The 27,070-nt window shown below is 44.1% G+C and overlaps 1 protein-coding gene and 1 long non-coding RNA gene across 11 annotated transcripts in view; both read right to left on the bottom strand.

The window, feature by feature from the left end:
* Positions 1–592: 592 nt before the first annotated feature.
* LOC137844640 (uncharacterized) lies at positions 593–5,931 on the bottom strand. Its single transcript, XR_011089979.1, has 2 exons — positions 5,556–5,931; positions 593–3,956 (listed from the first exon to the last, which is right to left on the bottom strand). It is a non-coding gene; the product is annotated as an uncharacterized lncRNA (long non-coding RNA).
* A 3,932-nt stretch (positions 5,932–9,863) lies between these two features.
* ERC1 (ELKS/RAB6-interacting/CAST family member 1) overlaps positions 9,864–27,070 on the bottom strand; it is a 302,166-nt gene continuing 284,959 nt past the window's right edge. For 9 of the 10 annotated variants that reach the window (XM_068661239.1, XM_068661266.1, XM_068661249.1 and 6 more), the window contains one exon: positions 9,864–16,905. In XM_068661239.1, the coding sequence (XP_068517340.1) occupies positions 16,768–16,905 (138 nt within the window). In that variant the 3' untranslated portion in view covers positions 9,864–16,767. Of the gene's footprint in view, positions 16,906–25,747; positions 25,901–27,070 lie in introns of those variants that run through there. The other variant, XM_068661258.1, reaches the window with a different exon arrangement.

Below are 27,070 nucleotides of genomic sequence, written 5' to 3' on the forward strand. Positions count from 1 at the left end.
CTTCTCCTTTTGGCTCCTTTCTCTTCTTCCCCTGATCCCTGGACGAAAGGGCGAACTGAGACGTTTATTAGGTCTTAAATACCTAGAAATCAAACAGTGAGACACCCTCTGCCAAACACCAGGATTTAAAGGATGCGGTCGTAACCAGCCGGACCCGGCGGCTGCGGCGCAGGCCTGACTCGCCTGGCTCCACGTAACCCGGCAGCAAGGCCGGGGGGAGCACGCAGAGTTCATGCCTCCTCGTTTAGCGCTTTAATCATTAGACAGGCGCTCCCCACAGCGGGCTCCGTGGGCTCGGCGGGTTAAAGTGTAACTGCCCCCCTCGGCAGCCCCCGGCCAGGAGCCCCGGCTCGCCTGACCGCGGGCTCCAGCTCCCCACACAGGGCCTGCTGGCTCAGGCAGGGATGGCACACGGGGGCTGGCAGGTGTCCCCAGGGCCAGCACGGGGCACCGAGCCCATGCTGGGGGTCCGGGGCTCCGTGGTTAGCGGAGGCGTGAGGCCACGGCCACGGCCATAGCCAGACGGTGAGGTAATCTGCCCCCAGCCCCCTCCTCTCGGACCAAGCCTCTCGGCCTCTTCTGCTTGGCTTAGACCCCGAGGCGAGGAGTTGTGCATCCTTTCCAAAATTTTTATCGGCATGAATTATGACAACTCTGGATATTCTTGTTGTCTGTCCGAATGGCCAATCCCTTCCTCAAGCCTTACTTAATTCTTGGCCTCGGCTGCTTCCTGTGGTAACGAGCTCCGCAGCATAATTAAACCTGGTCTGGGACAGCAACCACGCCAATGGCTTCAGCAGGGGCAGCAGCGCATGCGTGTGTATGTACACACGTGTCCATGCACCCGGGTGTGCACACGTGTGTACAGACTGGGGCATGCAGGGGGAGCAAGCACTGCCTTGCCACAACAGGACCAACCCCAGGAAGCAGCCACTCCATCAAACCCTCCATCCAGATCAGTGCCGTGATGCTGATGTCCCATGAACCTGGCAAGATGTCCCCAAACAGCTGAGCATTCGCTGTTGGTTTGGGGGAAAGGCCACCAGGGCTCCATCAGAGACAGCGGAGGGGCTCACATCAGTGGGTAGTGGCAGAGGTTGGGGCTAACAGGGCAGCCTCTTCTCCCTGCCCGGGCCCCAGGCCCCGTGTCACAGCCCACAGCAGCTGTACCCAGCCCTATCCCTAGGCCTGATGCCCCATGGAGGTTTCCTTTCCACAGGGACTTCCCCGTTGCTTCAGCTGCGTGTGTACAAGGTTGGTGGGCATCCTCATCCTCCCCTTCACCCTGCTGAGAGCCTCTCCACGCCACTGTTGGCACAGGGTGATGCAAGCTGCCTTTTGGGGCAGGCATCCTGGCTGGGCAGGCAGCCGGGAATGTGCTGATGGCATCAAACCAGGAGGGTGTGACTGGTGCCACCAGGGTGTTTGGGAACTGGGCAGTGCAGGGTGGGCAGGATGTGTCGCCGTGCAGATGGGGAGGGTGGCACAGGGTGGCGATGCAGGGGGTGGCCAGGAGGGACGTGATGCTCGTCTGCTGGGCACACAACTGCCCCTGGGTAGAGCTCACACAGCCCCAGGACAAGCACTATTTAGAGCCAGCAAAACCACAGCACGCTGCCTGCTTTTATTTCTGGGTCCCACAAAGCCCTGAGATGAGCTGAAGAGCGTAAGCAAGGCTTGGGGTGATCTCCGTAGCTGCTGGTTTGGCTGCCTGCAAACCAAACAAATGACAATCAAGCCTTTGTGTGAAAATCATTGCGTTGTGTTGGCTCCAGAGTGCCCTTTGATGACAAATGCCTTTGGTTAATAGCCTCACCTTCACAGCTCAGCCCAAGGGGAACATAAAAACAATTCTTAGACACAGTGGTTTTTAAACAAGTATGCATAGCAGTGGTAGTATTGGGCTTACACAAACATCAGCATTAAAGTTTCCTCATCTGCCTATTTTGTGTGCTATGACAACTGAAGCACCACTGCAGCCACAAGACACGAGGAGAAGAAACCACGTGGCAGAATATGGTTCTCTTCATAGGCACTCAGATGTGGTGTTGACTGTGTCTAAGAGCCCAGGCACTAGACAAAAGGGTTGCACACAGATACTGGTGCTCCCCCTGCACATTTCAAGGGCTCAGTCAGGAAAATTGTGCCCACAGCGTGTATTTGTGCATGCAACGAGCTAAAGACTTAAAACAAGTTCCAGCTTAGATTGCAGTCATTTATCCCTGTAAGGGTAAAATTAAAGCCAGAGTTGTCCCATGTAGTTTAAGTTAAATTGTTTTTGTGTTCCTTCTTTTCTCTGGTCAACTTCCTCAAGAAAGTCATGAATGAATTTGCAGCTCGAGGCACTGATCTTCCAGGATGCACAGAACACCTACTGGCTAACACCAGCCACGGCATCTGAAGTTGAGCCAAAATCACTAAATACTTCAACAGATCCTGGGACTGTAATTATATACACCTGCCAAAGAGGAAAAAAAAGAAAACCTTGTGATTCATGCCCCAAAACATGATGCTAGCTCACACGCACCAGATCTTGTTTTCACTTGGGAGGCTATTTGTTTGGTGGATTTGATTCTTGTTTGAGGCTTTCAAGTTCACTGAACCTCCATTTTTCTTTGCCTCTCTCCAGCAATGAGAGCTGGATTTTTTTTTTGGTTTTTTTTTGGGTACATGCAGTTGGGGACTTTCTTTCCCTTGCAGGACACTGGGGCTGTGTTTTGAAGAGACAAGCATCATGAAAGATCATCACATCATGTTCAACACTTCCAAGTTGTGGCTGGTTTATCATCTATTCTATAGAAGCATGAATAACCTGTGCACAAAGCCCTGTAGGGAATGAATGGGCTTTTGGGTGGTGCAGAGGGCCCAGATCTCTCTCTGTTGATACTTAATGAGTCTATAAAATTGGGCTGTAGGGGCAACTGCATCACTCATTGCCAGAGTTGTAGGAACATTTCCAAGCACATGGAAGAGATACTCCAAGCATCAGTCACCATCTGCAAGTCAGGCAGTGAAAAGGTATGTGTGGACAGAACCCTAGCAAAGACAAAGAGGGGAAAGTGACCTTCAAATACTTCTTTTGCTGATTTGACCTCTATCACCTTCAATTCCCTTGGCTCTTCCTTGCTGAGGCGATGCCAGCAGTTAATGGTATCAGCACTTCAGTGAGGATGTGCTTTGAGAGACCTGAGAGGCAGGAATCTGGTGGCTCTGAGCAGGGCACGAAGCAATTGCTGCTCCCCTGACTCTTTGCACGGTCAGAGGTTCCCAGATGATCCCTTACAGCCTCGCTGCACAGTGCCAGGCTGCAACACACCCCGCAGCCACGCAGCTCAAAAGGTCTCCATCGCGTCTGAACTTGCCGAGATATCATCTTAAGATTGCACACGTAATGATGAGCACAAGCGATATTGTTGTGCTGAACAAGGTCTCTTCCCCGAAAAACAAAAACAGGGAAAGTTGGCGTCATCGTCTCTAACCCCTGTCGCTACTCAGCTGTGAGCGAGTGCAAAGAAAAGCTCTGGGTCAGCGTTAGCTGGGGTGACTTTGCTGTGTGAGTCTAAGACTGATTTCCCAATGAAGTCACACTCCAGTCTGTCACCTCACACAAAGGGAGCCTCTGGGTCATCCGTGGTGATATTTGTCTGCAGCTCTATAGATCGCTTTGATCTGCTCTTCTGACAGATGAACATAAATAATTGTGCCGCCGCTGTTGTTTTCAGGAGTCATCACTTCATGCACAATGGGATCAAATTAAAGCCTCCAACCAGAAGGGCGCAGATCAGCCTTTCACTGCCACCTTGAAGTCATTACGCCCCACTTGGGTCACTCGCAGGCCGGGGAAGGTTGCAGGGGCTGATGTGGCACCAGGAGCTCTGCGTCTGACATCGACTTTGTGGCAAAACACTTTGTCCTGCCACGGCGCTCCTCTGCCTTTCCTCGCATCTCTAAAATCACTGGAAAAAACAGGGGCCTTACAGCACTCTGTAACTGGAAGAGCTCACAAAAGAGTTTGCAGAAACCAGAGAGGACTGAGCAGTTTGGTTCCTGTTTTCACTTCAGCCACCAGCAGCACCATTTGCTCCGGGGCAGCAGCTCCTCCATCTGTTATGCCCATCCGATAACTTCAGAAGTAACCGGCAAACCCCTCCACTTTAAAATTCAAAACTGTTAAACTTAAGATAAAAAAAAATAAATGTTGTTTTCTGAGACACACCAAAAGCTGACAGTACTGAAGAGTTGGAAGCCACCGCCTTAGAGCATTTTGCTAGCCTGTCATCCGAGCAGACAATGCAAGTGATTGAGTTACTGCCCCTTCACAAACTGCTGCAAGTTAGCTGAGCTGTAGCAATTGGCAGAATGCATGCTCTTACCCCAGTGCTAATCTAAGGCAAGTACGTCAGCCTGAACAGTAGCTGCCAGCTACCATTGTCCTCTCCTCGCTTGCTGAGTAGCAGGAAGACCTTGCCACGGTCATATATCATTCTCAGTGGAGATTCTTGTTTGTCCATACAATCCTCTGTTGTAGGACCTACTCGTATGCAGCGAATCAAGGTAACAGCATGACTTCCCGCTTATCCCGGGTCATTTTACATCTCTGGGAGCCCTGAGACTCTGCAAAAACACCAGTACTCGCCGGTCACGCCAAGCACAGTAAATAGGACATCTTGGGAACAGAGCCAAGCCCATTAATATCTCTGTAGCATAATGTAGCTGAGGTGGTAGCAAAGTGTTTAAGAAAACAAAACCAAGAAAAATCACCTCACTTAACACAAAAGAAGAAGCTAAAGGAGGGCCAAGAAATCTCACTCCCGTCTTCAATAAAGATCCCCGTCTTTTACTGAGCACTGACCTTCAATGAAGCCAGTCTTCTCCGGGTGTGCTCTGCCCAGGACAGGCAAAACCAGCCACAAACTGCACTCTCTGGCCAGGGCTTTGCATCCATCCCCATCCACAATAACCCAACACAAAGCTATGTTTCCTAAAAGGAGAAAAGAGGAATGATTTTTACAGTTTCTGGTAAAAATTATGGTGTTTTCTGCTGCGGCTGGAAGTGTCTTGGAGTGTTTACTATTAAATATCAAGCAAGTGCTGATAACGCTCAGGTTGCAGGCTGCCTGCTCCAGGTGGAGTGACAGTTTTATTGTGCTTTCACATTTGATCTTATCCGCAGTAAGCGATGCACAAAGCACCTTCCCTGTGAACAGCCAAGCGTCCCTTGGCTCCAGTGGGTGCCACGGATGGGTGCTGCTGAGCCCCAGTGCCTGTGAAAACAGCCTCATGCAGCTACTGCTCAGGCTGGGAAAACAACCCTGAAGCTGAAGCATGCTACTTTACAGCAGCCCAGGGTATCAGCACAACATACTCCTGATTTCAACATGGCAATAAATCAAGGGAACCTTGGTAGCCACACTTTGCTTGCTCCAACTTCAATGATTATCACCACCAAAATACTAATTTACCATTAATAATTTCTATCAATCTAAACCACAGCAGCATGAAATGCAGACTGAAGTCCAACAAGGACCAAAAATTAAGATGCTGAAATCACTTACCTCCTTCTGCACTCCACACTCAGTCTTTAAGTCACATGAGTGTATTTCACATGTCCTTCAAGTCATTAAACACCTGACAGAGCATACCACTGCTCCTACCAACAGCAGTGTAGAAGCAGATGCAAAAGTTTGCTCCCTCTGTGGGACAGTGGTCACTCCAGTAGGCAGAGCCTCATATGTATTATGCAAGGCTCTGTAGGAGGATGGAGTAACCTGGAATAGCCTGGCTGAGAAAGACAATGGATTTTGGAGCCAGCAAGGAAAAAACAGAAAAAGCACATCACTACCACCACACTAACATCAAGCCAACTCTCCCTCTAACTCTTCACCTCCCTTACAAGACTCAAACAGCTGAGCTGCTAGAGGAGGATTTCAGTTGCCAGACCCATTGGGAACAGGTGGAGGCAATTCACTCTCAAAGACCCACCAGGTGTGGAGGTGCCCACGTGTGGAGGCAGGATCAGGGCTGCTCACAAGCACTGCTGAGTTGTGGAGGGCTTTGCAGCCTTGCACATCCCTGCTAGGTGTTTGGTGGAGAGGGGTTGGACACCTCTGCCAAGAGGAAGAGATGAAACTTTCACTGAAACACAGTGAAGGCTTGGGTACATCCAGGGGTATGGCTGAAGGGAATTAGATTGCATTTTTATACCTGCAAAACTAAGCTGAGACAAACACCCAAATAAGTACTTGATACACATATCTCCCAAATAAAAAGATTTTTCTCATTGGCCTGAACAAAGGAACACAAGCACAGAGAGAAGAGATGTTCCCAAATTTAGCTCTGGATCTGGATGATATATATATGCTAGCTGTGCCAGAGTAAATCCCCTGTTCCAGGCACTTGTGAGCTGTGGAATTTGAAGTCTGGGTCTTCCCAAATGTCAGGATCTGGTTCATTTTAGAGTCAAGTCAGAGCAGATTGAGTTCATGTCTCCTGAAAAGTGTGGAACGGCTCCGAGGCAATTCCTTCGTTATAGGAACAGCCTACTTGGTGTCTGGGAGGTCACTGATGTGAGGGACAATTTACTGAATCAAAGCAGTGAGAGGCTTGCAACGCAGAACCGGTGGCCTTGGAAAAAGCACAGATGACAGCAATGCTAGGGCTTATGTGATTACTGAATTGAAGAAGTCAGTGCATCCTGCACACTTAATGAAGGAAAGGTTCAGCAAGAAAACACTTGTGTAAATACATCACTGAAAATTGCATCATGGACCCATCAGGCATGGAGTCATGTAGACGTTTTAATTTCCAGACCTTTGGCATTGCAAGCTTAGCGTTCTGAACACGTTTGTCTGTATGCAGCTGTATATATATCCGTTTATATACTATCACACAGATGTAGACAGATACGCAGAGATACATGCACACATGCACGTCAATGCACTGAGCTACAGATGACACGCTGTTTAAAGCTAAAAACAGTTTCTATGTGTTATATAACTGAGTTTAAGTGCGTTCATATACATTCCAAGACTTGTGGTTCTCCAAATGGTGCGCCGTTACAGAAAATGAAGGGTTTACTCAAGCTGAACAAAAATCCTTTTAGGAGGGGCTCTGGGCTAGGGCAGCAACCCTTCCTTTTTCCCAACGCAGAAAGAAACCGAGTGACTTAACTCGCCTTGTCACAAGGTTTGCGTTCGTAGATGTTCCAGGAGCTGAATTCCCATGAAGAGAGCAACACGCAAAGGGGCTGCGGATCCTGGGCCTAAATATTTAACTTCTGTGTGACTCATCCAGAACAGTCCCAATGTTTGCAATTGTAACCCTTTGGTAAATGTGGCTGGTCAGGGATTTAAAAACACATGGATTTAAGGCCCACACCCACAGAATCACTTGCTATAACCCTACTGCTACACCCTTGCTGGTCCTGGCTGGCCCACACGGACATGACAGATCAGCAGAACATTCCGGAATGGAGTCTACCAACAGAAGATATTTGGCTCTGCTTGCTTGACAAGGAACTGTTGTTGTTCACAATTATGTTTATTATATGCAGCTACAATGTATCTGTTTTTCTGGAGCATGCTCCCTTTCTTCAGGCCTTTAGAGACAGTTGCAGGAGGATTTTGGCCATTTGCCCATGATTTCCAAACACCCTGAAGCCCAGTGAAAAGAGCAGCTACTTGATATCTCAAAATCCTGCTCTAAAGGTCACTTGCCATATGCAGATCACCTCATTAGCGCAGGCAATTAGTTTGCAATTACTGTTTTGGGTAATCCTGTACACGCGCAGTCCGGCTGATGCGTCCCTACAGCATCAATCTGCAGCAGCAAAAAGCATCTACACAGCACAACTGCAGCTGACCCTGCTGGAAACAGGAAAACAGGAGATCCTAAATACATTGCTCTTCCCTGCTGCTCGCTGCTGTGGCTTCAGCTGTTTCCCTGACCGGTGTGATTTAGAAATGAGATGGGGCAAGTGTCACACTCGCCAGGAAGGTGCATGGGTGGGGATACGAGAGGCTGGTCAGCGAGGAGGGGAGCCCTTCCTTCCCCGTAACCCACCTTTGCAGTGCCCACCAAGCAAGAGAGGAAAACATTGCACACTGGTGTGTGTTTGATCACAGGGCCGACCATTTTCCGTCTTCACTGCAGCCTTGCCTGTTTTTTGTCACAGTGACAGCAGTCAACACGGACAATTTTATTCAGATGCCTCGTTGCGTTTTACTGCAGAATACATGAAATGTAACCTGATAACGCACAAAAGGGATTTGGCATCTTCGCTTTGTAGCGTGAACAATGTTATTGTTACGGGCCATCCAAGATATGAGTCAGCCTGTGGGGATGTGGTGCTGCAGCCCACGGAGCAGCCCGGGCCCTGCGCGTCCTGCCTCGGGCCTGCTCTCTGCTGCTGGCGGCACCACCCTCACCTTTCCCTTGTCCTGCTAGAGGGGATGAGCCCCTCAGAAACGGCACCAGGAGCGCTTGCAGGCTTGCCAGCTCTCCCACTGTACAGCAATCGGTTAAATTTATGTGGCATGTGGTTTCGTTCAGCTGATCTGGGCTCTGCTGCAAAAGCCAGGCACACCCTGGCCTGACTGGAATCGCGAACCCCCTTCCCAGCCAGACACTTAAGTGAACATTAAGCAGACTAGGCACCGAAAGGCCGATGGACTCTTCCTTTCAAAGCTCCTGAGACCCTTAATCCCCGTGTATCCTTTTTCCACACGCAGCTTTGGGCGTTTGATTGAAGACCAAGTGATTGAGATCCAATTAGTGGCGGGAAGGGACCCTGCGGGTGCTGGGACCAGGGCGCCTTTTCCTGTCACGTGCGAGGTCACTCTGATGGAAAGAGCAAGCTGGGACCTTAAGAGCCCCTTAAAATGATAAATCTAGTGTGAGCAGAAGGGACAAGGCCAGCAGAAAATCTCAGCAAACAATCTGCTGCACGGATAGACAAAAGGGGGAAGGAACGGAGAGACTTTAAAAGAGAAATTAATTGGAAAGTGTCCTGACGTGGGGAAGTCTTGTCTCCCTGGGCTTTGGGATAGCTGCAGAGAATCTGGTGGAGTGCGTTTAAAATGGACATTGTTCTACCACTGGGACCTGGTGTTGCAATGCTATTCTCTTTAGAACAGTTAAGAAATGCCAGAAAAATGAGATTGTACAGTGACATTACTCAGGCAATCTCCTGTGTCCTCAAAATGCAGCTGGAAGCTGGACACTGGGTTGAATTTGTTTCCTCCAGTGCAGTTGAATTTGTTTCCTCCAGGGGGGCACGGGCCACCTCAGGTGACAAAGCTGCAACTCTCCAGTGGTGGCTGGTGCCGCAGGGACAGGACCCACCTTCAGGTTTCTTGTGAAGCATGCTGCTGCCTAAGGCAGCCTTGCTGGCCTTTGCACAGCAAGTCTTTCCAAGCACATTACTCCATACGACGTGATCCTGAAATTGGCTCAACGCTCGATGTACATCTGGGATTCAGTCACTCATTAGCAACGTTGAAGTCACATTTATTTGGAAAACAAGCAAGAGACAAAGGGAAGAGCTCACCATAAACATGGTTGCTTTATCTCCACTTACCTGGCCCATGAGGTCCCAGAGTATCTGGGACACCCCTACGTTGATGCTTGCTCACATTTACCTTGTAGCAGCCCCTCTATGCCCACCCACACCGCCAGGTGCAGGGTGGAGCTGAGCCCCCCAGCAGGGTTGCCCCAGATCTGGGTCAGCAGATCCGACCCCAAGCCTGCTCTCGAGGAACAGCCACGCAGTCGCCCAGACCTCCTGCATGCCCAGTGATCCTTGCCATGCAGGGAGGGTACCGAGCAAGATGCACCGAGAGTCACTGAAATGAAGACATGGCACAGAATTTTTAAATAATTTTATAATTTCCTGATGAACTTAGTCTGTGAATAAAAAAAGAAGAAAAAATGAACAAAGTGTTTATATTATCAAGGCAAAGTTGAATATAACACATTTTCTTTGCAGTTTCATTATCCTGTCAGTAACATGACTCCAGCGATAAAACACATACAAGTTGAAGGCAGCGTGCACACTTGCATCACGGACATCAATGTCTCCCGCTGCTGTTATTTCAAAAAGGAATTCAAGTACACTAGATCCCATACCCAAAGCCTGTCTCCCCCTCCACTAAAGTGCAACATGTCTCTTCCAAAGCAAACGAGGGACCCACATCTGCAGACTGGATGGAGCATCCCACAGCTTTTTCAATCCTTGGGGCAATCCTCCAGATTGCCTCCCCCCAAACACACACTTTGCGAACCAGAACCCGCTGTGTGGCCCTCATCATTTACCGTCTTGGAGGGAAACAGCAATGTACTCTTGTAGTGGGCTTGGAGCAGCACGTTAGACTAGCACAGAAGTTATTCCCCCATTCATGGTCCCATTTGATTCATCCTCCTTCAGATTCTGAACAGATAAAGGCATTCGCCACCCAAACCTCCCCAGATATACTGTAACAAGCGTCTCAGAAAGGGCCAGGTGCAGCCAGCTGCCCTTGAGCAGGCACAGAAGACAGGGCACGTCCCATGTGCTGCCAAATGAAGTGCAAGGGGTGGCCATACTTCATGAGGACTGAGGCTTGGCCGTGTCCACATAGAGCTGGCAAGGTGAGGGAGATTAAAGGAATGAGGCTGACTTGTAAAATCTGGCTTCAAATTTGGATTTTAGATGATACCCACATTTCATAATAAAAGAGACTACACACGACTGATGAAGAGATCAATTTTTTGGTCAGTCCCAGCGGAAAAAATAATGTTTTGAGCAATAAAACCAGACGAGCATCAAGAACCCAAGGCAGAAGAATCTACTTAAAAGCAAAATCAATTTACTTGACTTTCAAGATCCAAACTGGAAGTGCAAAATGACGACAAGTGGCATATAATTAAATTTGAAAGAAAAAATAAATTAATTTAATGAAGTACTTTACCTATATCATAGGCAAAGCAATTTGTTTTTTATGTCTGTTTACATTACATGCTAGTTTATCCTTACATTGCTCCTTCTAGCTCTGAGGTAACCACAGCAGAAGGCAGCTGCTAGTCCTTTAAGGTAACATAAACTGTTGTGGATATGTGACCATTACTGGACACAAGGAGATAAAAATCTGAAAATGGGCCTACACTCCACTCCTAACTATTCCAGCCAATCTTGCATGTGTCCCTGGCATTTACAGGTGCAGTCCAGAAGACTGTGAAAATTTGGCCAAAGTGTCTGGTCCATTTACATCAATGGTTCATATTTTAAGGGACACCCAATGTAGGCAACTGTTACTAGAAAAGACTGATTTCCAAAATACTCCTTCATTCTGCCCATTTCTGTATTACACACGTAGCGCGTACAGTATAAAACTGGGAAAGAGGGAATTTACAATACAGGGTTCGTAACATTTCTGAAGAGGCCAAGCTCTCCTGGACCTCAAAAGCCTGTAAAAGGCCACTGGTTATAATTTTGAGCCCACAAATCCTTTTCTGTACAATCCTGAGAGGAGGAGTCAAGGCTTTGTTGCTTCTGTACTTGAATTCCTTTTGATGAAACTTATTTTTTTATATATTTTTAAAACACATCTTTTTCGGTTCTACTACTATCTTTTTTAATCCGACAACAGACACACATTGTTGGTAACTGCCCCAGCCTTAGGACCACACAGACAATATCGACAAGCAGAAAACAAAACAGGAAAAAACGCCCCTGAAAAAGTCAGGAGAGATACTGATGACAGGGTTACAGCACTCACCACACACACTGGAAAAAGTCAGGATTTCTGTGTTTATGCTTTTGACACTAAAAAGTTTCAAAACAGTTTTTCTTTCTTTCTTTTTTTTTTTTTTTTTTTTAAATAGTCAGTGGACACAGCCATTTTGTTCAGAAGGATTTGCTGATGTGTAAGGTTCCTCCCGTGTATGTGGAAAAAAACAATTAAAAACATCATTTTGCTTAAAAATCCCCCCAGACACTCGTTTTCCTCACCGCGCTGACAAGACTGATTGGCGGGGCTGCTCTCGCCAGCGGTGGCCGCCCAGGCCGCCCTTCGCCTGACCCTTCCACCCCACCAGCTTCACTGGGGCAGTGTTAGTTATCCATTGCCTTCTGCTTCCTCCCCGATTCCCCGTTTCAGTGCAGACGTTGAGCTGAGCAGAGGCTTCTTTTAATGTCAGATGCCTTGATTGTACTCTTTCCCTTTTTATTTCATCAGTGTCACTGAGAAATGCATGCGTTACTTTACGTAGTGAATTTTTTTGCCTTACAATGGTATCAGCACACAGCTCTTCACATTCTTTGTAAAGAGCCCTTCAGTGGCATTGATTGGCAATTAGTACAGGAGTGGGGACTCAACCCTGTTAACCTTTTATCAGTTGCAGAAATTTCCCAACAAATTGAGCATTAGCAGCAGAATGGGTGGAATTAGAGGGCAAATGAAAATAGGTGCCCCTTTGGTTCAAAAAACAGGGTTACGTGTACAAGCTTATGACATTAATGCTCCCTTGTGCAAAATACTGAGAGCCACAAAGTACCAGCAAATCTGATAGAGAAGGTGTATTCCAGCAGTGCAACTGGAAACTGCAACAAACAGCCTTGTGCATCGCATGACCTTCGCCTTCCATCCCCTGGACTTGGCAAAAATCGGATACTCCAGAGAGAGTTTGGCATTTTCTAGAGGGATAGCTGGTTAAAGGCAGTCAAAATGAGAGAGAATACCAGAAGCTTAGCGTTTCGCTTGGGAGCACTCCAGTCAATTCTTCCAATCACAAATAGTGCTAATGTTCTCACACTGCAACTCTAGTGTTATAATGTCCTTTTAGTGTTTTAAATGAGGCTTGATTCAGAGGAAAATATGTACTTGGGCTCATGGATATCATCAACATCATGGTTGGGGTGTCAGCTTTTACACTGTACATGGGCTTCAGGCTTGAGTTATTTTTTAGCCCAAACACAGCTAAAATTACCTATTTAATTTTCTACAGACAGCTTCTCAAGTCCTTAAATCCCTGTTTCTTTATAAATGACAGCTTGTAAGAAAAAAAAAATCAAAGCAATCAAGACTTTCACAACTCCCAGAGCAAATGGAAGTTCACAAAAGAGGAGAAGAACAAGCAAGTTTCCCCAGGCACACTGGGAACAGGATGGGGGCCCATGAAGCAGGAAGGGCCCCGAATTTCCCAGAAGTGCTGCAGTGTAGGACTGTTGTGTTAGGAAACTGTCTGCATCTCCCTGGCTGCTGACACCTGGATAAAAAGATTTTAAAGGAGCTGGGGAGGGTTAGGCAACTGGATGAGTGTCATGGTATACGCACACATATGGCCCTTCTGATATGTAGTTTCTTGATGGATTACAATAACCAAATCCATTAATTACCCTAAGGCCAGCGGTGTGGCACTCACTCCATACAAGCAAAAGGAAAAGCTTTCACTGGCCATGCTCAGCAGTGACCAGCAGCATCTCCCAAATCCCACAGTTCCCCAAGCTATTCACTGTGACAAGATCTCTATCTACACAGGATCAGGGAGATTATCTGAAATAGTTCAATGGAGATCAAGTCGGATCAAGTCTGTTCCCAAATGAGATCTGCTCTCTCCCTGAAAGCACTTTACTGAGGTCTAAGATCAATGTTTAAGATGGTAAGTCTAGAAGCCCCAGAAGATAACAGTAGTTAACGAGAAAACTTACAAAGGCCCAATAATCCAGATGGGAAGAACAGCAGGTGTGTGGCTTGCAGATAAAGACCAAATGGCCAGTGTGAAAACTAGCCAGGCTTGACAAATCCTTTCAGGGATGGAGCTGGGAGATGTGTAAACAGTGAGATTCACCTGGTTTCAGATGCATGGGTCCTAAACATGCTGTCACGACAGCAACATGCCTTTTGCTGAGGCACTCTCCAACCTAGAAACAGAGCCTCAGGCTGGCAGCTGAGTTAAGGATGCACGAGAACCAGCACTGAAACTGGGAGCTTTCCTGTGATGTACGGGCAACGCAGCAAACAAATGCAATTGAAATAACAGCCAGAAATGACCACCCCTTGCTCCCATCCCCTCCCCCTTCCCCTGCAGCAGAAACGCTATCAAGGAACATCTCAGTAAGAGGTTTACAAGCAGGAGTCATTTGAACCATCGATAAGGGAAATTCCACAGCTTCTCACAGAGGAAGGATTGTTTTACAGCAGGGAACCAGGGCAGCTGGAGATTTGACCATATAAGTTAATGAGATAGTCAGGAGTGGTGGTGGTGGTGTGATGATGTTAGGCTGATGGCCCTGATGGTTTTACAGGCAGCATTAAATTCCTGGAGTGAGTAATTAGGGGTGATGAAGAAAAAGCAAGAGGAAAGATTTCAAAACAACTGCTCCTATCAAAACGTGCTGACTCAAATAATAGGACCAAAGGGGTGGTTCTGGTATGAGGCATGGCTCAGTGGTATGTACAGTCACTGTCTACATACCTTCCGGTATTTCCCCCTTGCAAACATTCAGGTTCCCATTACTCTCCTGTTCCATGAGAAAAAAAAAAAGCTTTGGGACACAGGCTATTACTACACCGAGGACTAAAGCTACGTGTCCCGATTTGCAAAGCGCTGGCAGTTCAAAACACAGAAAAGGTGTGAACCACCTCTTCTTTGGAGACTTAGATATTTCTTCCCAGCAGACATGGTTATGGATGCTTCCATGGTTGCTTCTTTGGAATCATTACAGCTGAATGAATTTGGGTGTGATTTATTTTCAATCAGTTAGTTTTCAATATAATCTATGGGTATATAAGTTTTCAGTTTTGCCCAATTTTCAGTGGTTGAAGAGAAGGCAGGGTACAGCTTCACTTATTCAAACTTTTGCTGGTCTCCTTTCTATTAGAAGCAATCAATCAGTCACTTCTAAGTATAAAACTACGGCGTGAAGGACCTACAGGGGAGCTGTGCCATGGATTTGAAAGACATAAGAAATGCAGTTTTTCTGAAAGGGTTTGAAACATCTTACTTAGCATAGCAGTTTAGTGCTTAAGCTCAAAATAAAGTAAGTTATGGAATTAAACTGAGGGCTCTGAATGGGAGGTTTACTGAGAGAGATTCTGAATGCTATAATCAGCTGATGTTTCTAAAACTTGTAAAATCTGTTAGAGTTACGGCAATGGCTGCAGGAGTCACAGGGTTTATAATTAGCTGGTGACTAGAAAGCCAAGATTTCATCCACTGCTGTGTTGATATTTGGTCTCCTTTCCCCCTCCCCTTGTTCTCTTAAGTAATATGAGAAAGCCCAAGGAGAATACCTTCTTTAAGGAGCACACGGGGACATGTTAAAGGGTTCTGTCCTGCAGATGCCCTCAGAAACACATAACCATTGGCAACCAGGAGAAAAAACGTGCCTCCCCTTTAACGCAGAGTCCAAGAATGAATGTGAAAGTCCTTTTCATAAAATAGGATTCTGATTTGCTACCACAATGACAAATTGACCTGCTATTTCAGGTCATATTACCTATCAGCAGGGGCTTTAATGAGTGTCAAAGATGGCTGGGAGCAAGAGTAAGGCCTCTCATATACATATAAGAATTGCACTGGTTTAACTAAAGCTGTGATTTTATACCTATCTACTCAGAGGGGTGCCAACCCCAGTAGAGATGCTCCTCTTTATAAGAAGGGGTTATTGCTCTGAATTCAAACTCATTCCTTGTCAACCTAAGCTAAACCAAAATAAATTAAATTATAATTATAGTAAGAACTATGTTACCAATTTACCTAAATTAGTTTTAAAATTATACTTCTAAGCTAAGTGATGCAATCTGCTCATGTACAAAATGCCTGAAACTATTCTCATGGCAGCTAGTGTTCACAAACCTGTGGCCTGAAAAAATAGCAATGGACAAACTATACAAGTCGATCCTGGGAGCTGACCTATTGACCACACCTGCTTGAATGGAGAGAGCTCTCTATAAAATAAGAACTTAGGAGGTACAGACCTATGATGAGAAACTTCAGCTCAAAAACAAACAAAAACCCGAGAAGCCAACGGATGAAAACAGTTATATGAAAATATGCCCCACTCAGCATTTCAGAGTCAAATCAGTGAACAATAAAAATCAGAGTTAAGTAAACAGAAAGTACCAGTATGCCTACCTTGTTTCCCAGCTGCCAGACGAAGTGACTAACAGGGCCAAATTGGGAAACTTTCCTTTCCTCTCCTCTCTCTGTTATTTAAGAACATAAGAAATATTGAGACAGGCAGTGAGACCTGAGCTAGCTAGCTGATACTGGCCAGTTGTGAGCCATAACCAGAGCACACTCAGGTTTAGGTTTTAGCACTATGAAATTGAGGCTTTCAGCTTTTATGAAAAAAAAAAAAAGCAATAAATGAATGAAAGGCAAAGGCTACCCTTCTGCAACCTTATGGAGAACTAGAGCTGCTTGCATTCAGTGGATCCCCTCTTCTTCGCTCAGGAGACTTGGAAGAGCTCTGCTTAGCTGCATCCAAAAGTCACAATACCATCAACAAAGTCAGTGGGGAATTGGATGCTAAAGTAGAAAGGCAGTGAGAAGCTGAACACAAGCATGATTGATTAATCACAGACTGGAAGAACCTAGAGAGCATGTAGTTTTTAGAGTTTGTTGTTTGTTTGTGTTTTTGTTTTTTTCTTTTTCTTTTGTTTTCCTTGTAAAAGGTGCACCAGAAGTTTCTATTCCATTTTCTGTCTTTCACCCTCCTCTCATGGCTCCTTGGACTGACTGGGCTTGGCCACTGGTGTGCTGCTCCAGCGGGGCCAGCGGCCAAGGTCATGATGACTCCTCAAGTGCATTGACGACTTGCTCCAGGATGTCAGGGCAGTGATCCGCTATCTGCTGTAAGATGGCATTGGCAAACTCCTGCAGCTCTGCGCTTTCCTTCTCGCCCTTTTCTAACTCGTCACGAAGCTGCAAGAAACACACAGAGGCACAATCATTCTCTGCTATTAAACACGTTCACTGTGTAACAGGTCCTGCCCAGCAGCTCTAAGCCAAAACACCAGCTTCAGAAAGGCAGCTAGCAGAGTGCTCCATGCTGGGCACTTCCAGGATTGACGCCTTTCCTTGGTGACTCCCTCATCAGCCTGCAGACACTGGGCAAGTTCCCCTCTCTTGATGTCACTTTTTCCAGTCTGCGGGTCAGATTTGTGACCTTCCCAGTACAGGCCATGTCAACACGGGAAAACTAAGTGGCTTAACTACTCCCAAGTAGATTGTTTTATGATAAATATTAGAAAACCTTCCTCTGTAGAATGTTTTTTTTTTTTTTTTTTTTTTCCTGAAAGCAACTGTATTCCAGAAAAAAAAATATAGTATTTTGCTAGTATATTAAATAGTTTGACTTTTATTCATGAATAACAGGATGCAATTACTTAGGAATTACTTCCTATATGACATCAACTGAAATGTTACATAACTGTACGAAGTGCACTCAGCGACAACCAGAATTCTAATTTGTCTGTGGAAATAATCACTTTCAGATATGGTGCTTCCTCACTCAGTCATAAGAGTACCATACCGAACTGTGGTGGAGCATACACATTTGTTGTTTACTGACTATAAACTTCCTGTTGGATTATTCTTTGTTCAGAGTCGTTGGCTCAGAATGAGACATGAAACTTCAAAACTTCGTCTTATTCGCTTTTTGTATCATCTACAAACTGTTTGTCCAACAAATGGCGTTACAAACCACACCATGCAACGCGCTGGAGTTTATGTGAACATAGTTTTTAGCTCTGAATCTAACGGCCCTGCCAGAATTAGGGGCCTGCAGCCTTAGCAAAGAGCAGGAAACATCTGCCTTCAGTAACCTGTTTATCTGACCAGCAATTGATAAAGCCCATGCTGGCCTGTGAACTGTGCAGAAGAATCCCAAGTAAGGCTGTAATTTGTGCAAGCATTAAGGGATTACTGTAGTCACAATGGTCTGAGGGTCTAACAGAGCAAGGAGACGCAGCATCTCTTACTAGCCCAGACGATATCATTAAATAGATTGGATAAGCTTTCAAGCATACAGCTTTGTCATATACCATACAGCAAAAAACCTGCTCTGATTTATTATTATTTATTATTTATTATTTATTTATTTCTTCTAATTCATTCTCCTTAAACATAAGACAAGTATATTTGTAGCAGGTAACCTATATTTAGATTGGGTTCTGAAGTTCATTGCAAGCTGTTGCATTTAAACGTCTTTGTTGTTTTCAGCAGCTGTAGTGATTACCTTATCTGGTTTTGAACCTTCCTTTAAATATTTTTGAGTTTATATTACCACCCTTCAGCCCCGTAACACTTCTTATTCTTAAGTTATTAATATTTTTATTGGAACTCTACGGTGTTCGTATGTGACACGGAAAGAATGTCACACTGGAATTTCTCATCTGTGAAGCGATACCTGCTCACCAGCATATTTTGTACTTCTGTAACACTGATTGCTGGGGCTTTTAATGAGGAACAATGGTCAGATGGTAGGACAACAGATCAGTTTACCTCAGTAAGAGCACAATGCAGGGGGAAAGGTTTTATTTCTAGAGCTAAAATTCTGTTCAGATAGGACAGCATGTCTCTGCTTAGAGGTGGTATCAAGGAAAGCGTAAGATTGCTACGCTGTTCCTGCAAGAAATACTGCGTATAACCAAACAGCCTAAGAATGACTACAGAATAAATACAAATGCTTTTTAGGGAAGCTATGGCATACACTTCTATAGACAAAAGTGAGAGAAAGGAAATTAAAAGGGCAGGCCAGCTCTACTACTCCCTTTACTAGGCAGGGTAGCATATAGTAAATTATTTGGGCTTTGCGTGCTGAATGTTAGTTTAATGTGCTCTTATGTGCCTTGTTCCTACTGGCTGCCGTACTCACGGCACAGCTATATGAATCTGAGAGGGGCTGATGCCAAGAATCACAATGCAAGAGCAACCCGATCCTGCTCCACAGAATGACATGAGCCGGGGAAGGGGGGAAACGAGCGGGAGGGGAGCACGCGGGGCTCCGTGAGGGCTCTCGGGGGAGCGGGGAGGGAATCCAGCAGGAACCCAGCACGGCTCGGGAATGGCACACTGCGGTTCTGCGATTAGCCTGGTTCCAGCAGCCTGGCAGAGCTGTTAGTCGGAAACCTGCAATGGGTGGCTAAGCCTAGGAGAGGTCCACTCAGCAAGCAGGATTGAAAGAGCTGGCACTGCACGTAAGAAGCCAGGAGATGCGGTCTGAGGAGCTACGTCCCGAGTTTCTGGTTGCTCAGCCTAGTGAAACGCCAGCAGCTCACGTGGGCCCAGAAACAGCAGCCTGCAAACCACCTACTGCTGGGAAATTCATGGGGCTGGTTTCAGTACAGGACTCTGAGGCACGGCTTCCTTGGCTTCTGGGGCCAAAGTGAAGATTTCAGTGCCATTCATCGGAAGGGTGGAAGGTCGTGGAGGACAGGGGAGACAGAAGGCAATGGGAGAAGAAGCAAATGATGTCATTCTCCTTTTCTTTATCCGTCCCCTTGCAGGAGCCTGTTCTGGGCTCTCAAGTCACCAGAAGAGGACCAGGAGAGGGCAGTGTTAGCAGGGAAAGCACAGCCCGGGCTCCCCATGGGCCATGCTCCACCACCACCTTCTGAGCAGAGATCTGTCCTCCAGGTACGCCAGCCAAATCTTCCACGTGAAACCCCAAGAAAGGACAAAAAAATGTACAACATCAACAGAACTTAAAAGTACCTCGGTGGGATTAACCTGCAGAAGTGAAAGGAGGTTGGTGGGCAAGGGGGAGTCCTGTTGGCTGTTGTCCTCAGCCAAGCAGCACAGCAAAGTCAGTGACTTCTCAGTTTCTTGCTGCATAATTCATTTATGTGGATGTATGTATAATACGAATATTTCTTACAAAATCAAGAGAAGGCCAACAGCATAAGCCCCCACCAAGGCTGAAATAAATCAAATGCAATCAAACAAAAGTAGCAAACTTAACCAGATGAAGAAAATAGATGAAGAAAACTTTCTCAAAAAGTAAGTTGTGGGCCATCAAGAGGAGACTGCTCTGAATGCTGAAGGCAAGCAATAATACTCTGTAAATCAGCATAGACAGAAAGTCTGTGCAGCTGTCTCGCAGATGTCTGTGATGCAACATCTTTGAAATAAATAGCAATGATAGCCTTGCATCAAGTTTGCTAGCTTCAGAACATCTAGGTTTAATAATGAGATTTCTACTTAAACAAAGTCATCTTAATTGACTGTGTGGCTGGTACAGCATTTCTGTATCATCTATGTCATCTCTGTTTACATCATTCCTCTCAGAAACAGCTGTGACCAGCATACGTCACTCCTCATTCAGACAAGCTTCTTAATGGGGAACATCCGTGGTATAACTTGATTCACCTAGATGTTTGGCAGTCCAAAATTTAGAGAATTTCTTTAAAATTATTACTATCAGCTCTTCTCCTGGTTACCTAGGTTTTCTTGTTGTGAATGCAAACATAAAGAGTGCCATGCCATTTTTCTATGAAAATAAAGAAGTGTTAACAGTCTTTTTCAGTTGGTATTTTCAGCTCAGGATATGATAAGACTCATACACCTGCCTCATAGAAATGACATAAAAAGAGAAAGTCAGATATACTTTCCTAGTTGATGACAAGTAAAAATAGGCAACTTGGAAAGAAGGGGATAGCAAGGACTCCCAAAGTGCTTCATAGCATTTATGCTTTATCTGGGGACAGAAGAACAGAAGGGACCTTCTGTGTCTCAGGGGAATGTAAGCTTGCAGATAGCCTGCAACAGATTCAGACACTTTTCACCACTGCTGCCTTCCTGGGTTTAGAGCAAGTCATGATAGGAACACTTTGCCATTTATAGTTAAACTCCATTAGTGAAAATAAATAAATAAATACATTCACCATGAAATTACCTGGCATTTGTACTTCTCCGGAAGTTATTTAAAGATTAATTGTCATTCAGAGGGAAAATAAGTTCATAGTTAAGAAATACGATGCCATGGTTTTACCCGTGTACTAGGTGAACCACGGTGCTGCTCTGCAGAGCTCCAGTGGCCTTTGCTTACCCTATTATGTATGCAAGGCAACATTAAGCTAAGACCCTGCTATATTTATTTATACGGAGGACATTCCCTCTGCAACGCATTATTTCCCTCCCAATAATTCTGCACAAACACTGATGAAAAAAAGGCAAATAAAAAAATGTGGATCTCATGTGGATGAGTTGTGGCTATGGGCAGTAAAGCTGAAAGTAGGAAAGGAATTGTTTGTAGAGAGAAGCACAAAGGCAAATTAAGTGCAGGGCTTCTATAAGGCTACAATGTTGGGATCTGTAATCACATTTTCCCCAAAGTTCATCAGACTTTGTATCAGACTATGGCTACTCTGAAGAATAGTGTTAGACCTTAAAGTAACAGAAGTAAGCAACAAAAAGAAACTCAACTGATTTATCTTAGCCTTCACTTTGTCTGAAAATAAGTTAAACTACAGTGTACCTGGGGCAAACGTCAACAGCCTTTGCATCTTCCCAGACACATCAGTCTAAATACGAATGTTTGGAGTAATGAGAGCCAATTACGTGTATATACTACCCTTTATTTCTCAACTTTGCTAGACTTATAAAATGGCCCAAAGAATGGGTTAGGAATACAGAAATCCCAGTCTGCTAAGCATTTTTTTTCAGAACTATATCAAAAAGTTTCTGTTTATTTTTTTTCTCTATCTGGAAATGTTTTCTTTTATCTTTTATCAAAATATTTAAAAAATATTCATTTAAAAATTAAAATGAGATTTCGAGGCAAACATTCTGGCTTGCCTTTTTAGAGTAACATGTAAACTTTAAAAATATGCTTTAAATATATCTAAACACATTTGAATAGATTTCACCACCTGTTTTGAGAAAAAAACACCCTTAAGAATTTGTTGAGGGATACTGAGGCATATATTTGAAAAACTGTACATGTGATTTATCCTGCATTTCTGAGCATTTCCAAGCTTTGCAAATAGCAGAAATATTATTTCTTTGGTAGGTTAGGAAATTTCAAAAGAAATAAATGGGAAGAAGGAATGAAATAAGTATTTGTAAGTTATACTTTGCATTTGGCTGGAGAAGTTTGCCTGTGAATCCTGTCCTTGCAGGTAACAAAGAGTAATGCTTGCCTGTGTCACAGGGCTAGTGGTGAGGGCAAGGCGCCGCTGTACTGCACGTACCTGGTACAGGTGAACCCCTCTGCCTTCATCTATAGCCACTCACAGTTTGGCATCTTACTGGGATGGTGAAAAGCAGTTAGGGAGCAACTTCCCCTGGTTTCGGTTGTTAAACATTACCTTATATGTCAGCTTGCTCTTGTGCAGCAAGATGACTAGGCACTGCAATTAGTCTGTAATCCCCGCTTCATTCTGTACCTACACCTCGCCCCTTCCCTCCTCTGCTGGTGAATGGGGCTGCAGGGCTCCACGGAGACTCTGTGGGTTTATTCAAGGCAGTGACTGATAGCAGCAATCACATGACAGGGAAACTCACCTATCTACAAGACAAATCTGAAAGAAAACTCTTTTAAGTCCTTGCTTACTGCTTTAAAAAGCTTAGAAGGCTTAGGGTCCAGTTTTTGTTGTTGTTGTTTTTTTTTGCTTTGTACCTCCCGAGTGCTAAAAACAGAGGAGAGGACAAAGCAGCAGGTTGTTAAATGAAATTAAGTTACATGAATCCATTTATTTTAGAATCAGAGCTTGAACTCTTCCTACTTGTTTCACATTACGTATTTCTCTTTAAGAGGAAGTTCAGGACTTTTGTTTATTAAGAAGTGATGGAGAATCCTGTTAGCTCGGAAATTTCTGACAGATATTCCAAGAAAGAAAATTCTGTGGAATATTTTGTTTTTGTTCAACCCAGTGAGGCCAACAAGCAACACAAGGACGCAGCTGCTCCTGCGTGTGGTTACCTTCACGCATGAAGGACACCCCGCAGACCTCCCCAGCTGTCCCTCTACGCAAGCAAACCACAACCCCCTAGCGATGTCTCATGCCAGTGGAGGCTGCAGAAAAACTCCTTGAGGACCACAGCATCTGAGAGAGGCACGGAGTAGCGGAACCTGTTACTAATAACAAAACACATGGAGAGGTGAGTTGTCCTTAAACAAATGTGGTAATAGCTCAGAGGTTGTCACTCCATCTGCTTGCAGGAACTGCTTGAAGTGAGACCACACAACATTTTAGGCACTTGTCCCACCGAACACTTGACCTTATCCTGAAAGCAATGCTTTTCTCTTTAGATCTCTTTCCAATGTATGAATAATTAGAGTTATTGACTGACAGTATATATCTCAATTAACATTAATTATACTGATTCCATGCACAAATAAAAACGGACACTGTTATATCAGAATCAACTTATGGATAGTGTTTGTAACTTCGATTAGTATTTAAGAATTATGACACTGATTCCAAGTTCTTATCCTCACCCAAAACATTAATTTAATATAAAGGCTCACGATGCTACATAATGTAATAATTTTAGAGAGTTCCCGTATCCATTATTTTCCCAGCTAACCTCAGCAAATGCATTTGCACTTAAAGCAGCGTATAAATTGTTGCAATTATTACTTCTAATTTCTAACAGAGACCAGAAGTGGGCTGTTTAACTTTAACATACATTATGCATTCCCATAGGATTACAAATTAAAAATAAATGACATAAATCAGGTGGGGGAGATAACAAGCTAATGGAAGAGCAGTCCAAGAAGGAACACAGGATAAACTCTGAAGTAATGTAGTAACTTGGAATTACTCAATGCAAAACCACAGAGTAATTTCTTTACAGAAACTAAGTAAGTAATTTCTCATAGATGATACAGAAGTAGGAACACGAGACGACTCTGAACAAAGAAGTATACAGGAAGTTTATAGAATAGCTGTTTGTAATACAGAGTTAAGTTTATCCCACTTACGATATTGTTTGTATAACAAAATGTGTGTTTAATACTTGAAAAATTCAGCAGGCATATATGCCATTTTAAAACTGATTTTTAAAGCCACGTATATGCAGTCTGGTGTCCTTCTGTACAAAAAGCTTAACATTAACTCTGATGAGAGCGAAATATGAGTCACGTACGATGTAAATTATGCTGCTCCTTGGAACTAAGCCATGACTAGTTAGCTGATGCAGCAGGTTTTCACTGATACAGTGAAGTCACATTATTACCTTTTTCCTTCCTCTATTTTGAGCAGCCAAGAAGAGAAATTCCCAGTTTCTCAGGAGAGGATTAGTAACCAGGAATCCCTAGACAGTCTGTGCTTTGGCTGAAGCTCGTACATGGGGAGAGGAGATAATGTTGCTTTACTACAAGGGCTCTTCTATGACAATGAAGTTTTTCAAAAGTGCTTCCCTCTCTCAGCTCATGGCCGAAGCTATGGTACAACACTGGACCAGTAGTGGTGTGAGACTGCCTTCCATTGCAGGTGTCCCCTGAGAGAGTATCTCATGGAAGTAAGCCTGCCCAGCTCCTACAGGCTGCTGATGATGCCCAGGTGACAATACAAATGGTGCTGGAAACACCTCTGGGGAAACAGGAAGAGGTCTATTGTACAGAAAAAGTGGTGCCTGAGGGTGGGCAGGAATAGCCAGGATGAAGCCTGGGTATGTCGGACATGGCTGGGAAGAGCCACTGATGGCAGGGAGCTAGGGAGCAAATGCCACCCCCTGCTACTTGCAGGGCTAAGAAAATTATTTGAATCAGACAAGTCCTTTTCTGATATATATATTTTTTTTTCCCCCTCATAATGACCTTCAGATGGATTTGAAGTGATGAGAAACATTTTTTATATTGGTCAAGCTACTGACGGAATAAATACTGTTGTCTATCTGGTTGCTGTATTAATTTGTCTTTTAAGTTTCTCACACTGCTGCCTTCCAGCCACAGTGCAGCACAGCCCCAACATATTTAAATGATGGTTTTCAGCAAGTTCCTGTTTCTTTTCCATTCTCCCCTTTTGTAAAGATAAGAAAAAAAACAAAAACTGAACTATAAATAAAAATGTGGAACATATCATTACGTTCTTAATGTCATTTCCTTTCATATAGGAACAAAATCCCTCACTTCAAGGCAACCCACTGAAATGTGAAACGTAGTCGAAGTTCTACAGAGCCCAAGAATATTAACATAATGATATGTTTAGGGCAAAGTGAAAGAAAATATTATATTTAATAGAAATTGCTAGGATAATGCAATTATTTATAATGAATGAATGGAATTTTTATTTCTCAGTGTCAAGATTTGGAACATTCATCCTTCTTTCTGGTAACTCCAATTTTTTAATAAGAAAAGTTGAACAGGACATGAACTAGTCGAAGGAGGACAGTTCCAGCAACAGTGCTGGCTAAAATGTTTGGGTATATTGGGTCAGAACTGACTCAGAGTAATATTTTCCACCACATGAATAACTTAACGACATGGTTCGAAGCACCGTAGATTCCCTACTGCCCACAACTTAGTCTCGTATACCCAGTTTAGATTAGTTTTTGAGATACCATATACTCATAAAATACTGCCTTCAGGACTTCATTAAAAGTGCACCAAAATTTTACTACAGTAATGCAGCTTTAGAAAATGTCTTTGAAAAAATGCCAACAAAGTTAATTCAAACAATTATATAGCATTCTGGTCCCAGATTTTGATTAAAATCAATTGAAGTCACTAAGGAATACAGTTGAACTCAATGGTATCATAAAGAAACTATTATACATGAAAGGTACCAATTATCAATCAAACTTTGAGAATCCACAAAATTATTTATGTGGCAACGTAATCCCCTTTGAACTACGGTGTTGACGCTGGCAGATGCTTTTCCAACAATGACTTGTACATTAGTTTCCGTGGGTCACAGCATATGTGCTAGAAGAGTGAAAATCTTCCATCTACTTCATACACTGGTTTTACCTACCAAAAGAAGCCACAGAAAACTCCTACTATTTGTACCCAGGTCTGCCCAGCAGGTATGAAAAATCTAAACAGTATTGACTACGAAACTCATCAATCTAAAGAGTATTGACTATTGAAACACAGCAGGACCAACCTTCACCAATAATAGTTGCTGGAGTGGGAGATCACAGCTCTAAAAGCAACAGCATGAAAATGAATTCTCAGCTATTTGTTAAAAAAGAAAAAAACAAAACTACTATATAATCTAATTGGTGAGAAGTGGATACATTGGCATCACTCTTAAGTGTCATTGGTTTTCAGTTAAATGTATCCTCCCTAACTATGGTAACACTTCTTAATGTTCAAGAGGATTAATTTTTTCCCACTGAAGCTTGTGAAGCATTATCTACAGATCATATTAGAAGGGACAGGAGAGAATTTAATGCACTGGATTTGAAGTCATTTACAAAACTCATTAAAATTCCAAAGATGCAAAATGGGTATTCTGTCTTGGGCTTCTGCAAATCTGGAGAAATTACCCCTCCCTCCCATGGGAATACTTTAAACACAAAGGAAATTATGCAGTTAGAAACAGAAAGGCTCCACAGAAGATAAATGAAAAATGTGTTTTGTAAATTGAAATGTATCATTAGTTTGTATTTTCCAACTGAAGCTTGTTAAATGCAATCTAAGTGAGCATGGGAAAGCAGAAGAGACTGCTACATTTTATTTTAGCAAATATTAATGATGTATGGCAATCACAAATGGAATAGTAACTTTAAACAACTGGGGGAATAGTAATGCAGAATTAAGGCAATAATGGGAGAGGACAGAAAAATCTAAAGACAACTTAGATAATTTCTTTTCTCACAATTTACATTTGAATGCTTTCTTCACTGGTTAACCCATAAATGTTGCTAGTAGACTGGCACAGTTCAAATAACCTTTTATTAGACCAGTACACAGAACTGGAAAAAAACAGATAACTGTTTTGGGTAGACTGTTTATTCAGAAGGACTTGCCAAAGAAAACCTTTTCCATTTTCTTCACCTATGCCTCTTGATTATAGAATCATAGAATGTCCCAAGTTAGAAGGGACCCACAAGGATCATTGAGTCTAATTCCAAACAGACCTAATAGAAGACAGCACCTAGCCACACAGGTCTTATATTCAAAGACTGTAACAGA

Source organism: Anas acuta, chromosome 1 (genome assembly GCF_963932015.1).
Source record: "Anas acuta chromosome 1, bAnaAcu1.1, whole genome shotgun sequence".
In the NCBI taxonomy this organism is placed as follows: domain Eukaryota; kingdom Metazoa; phylum Chordata; class Aves; order Anseriformes; family Anatidae; genus Anas; species Anas acuta.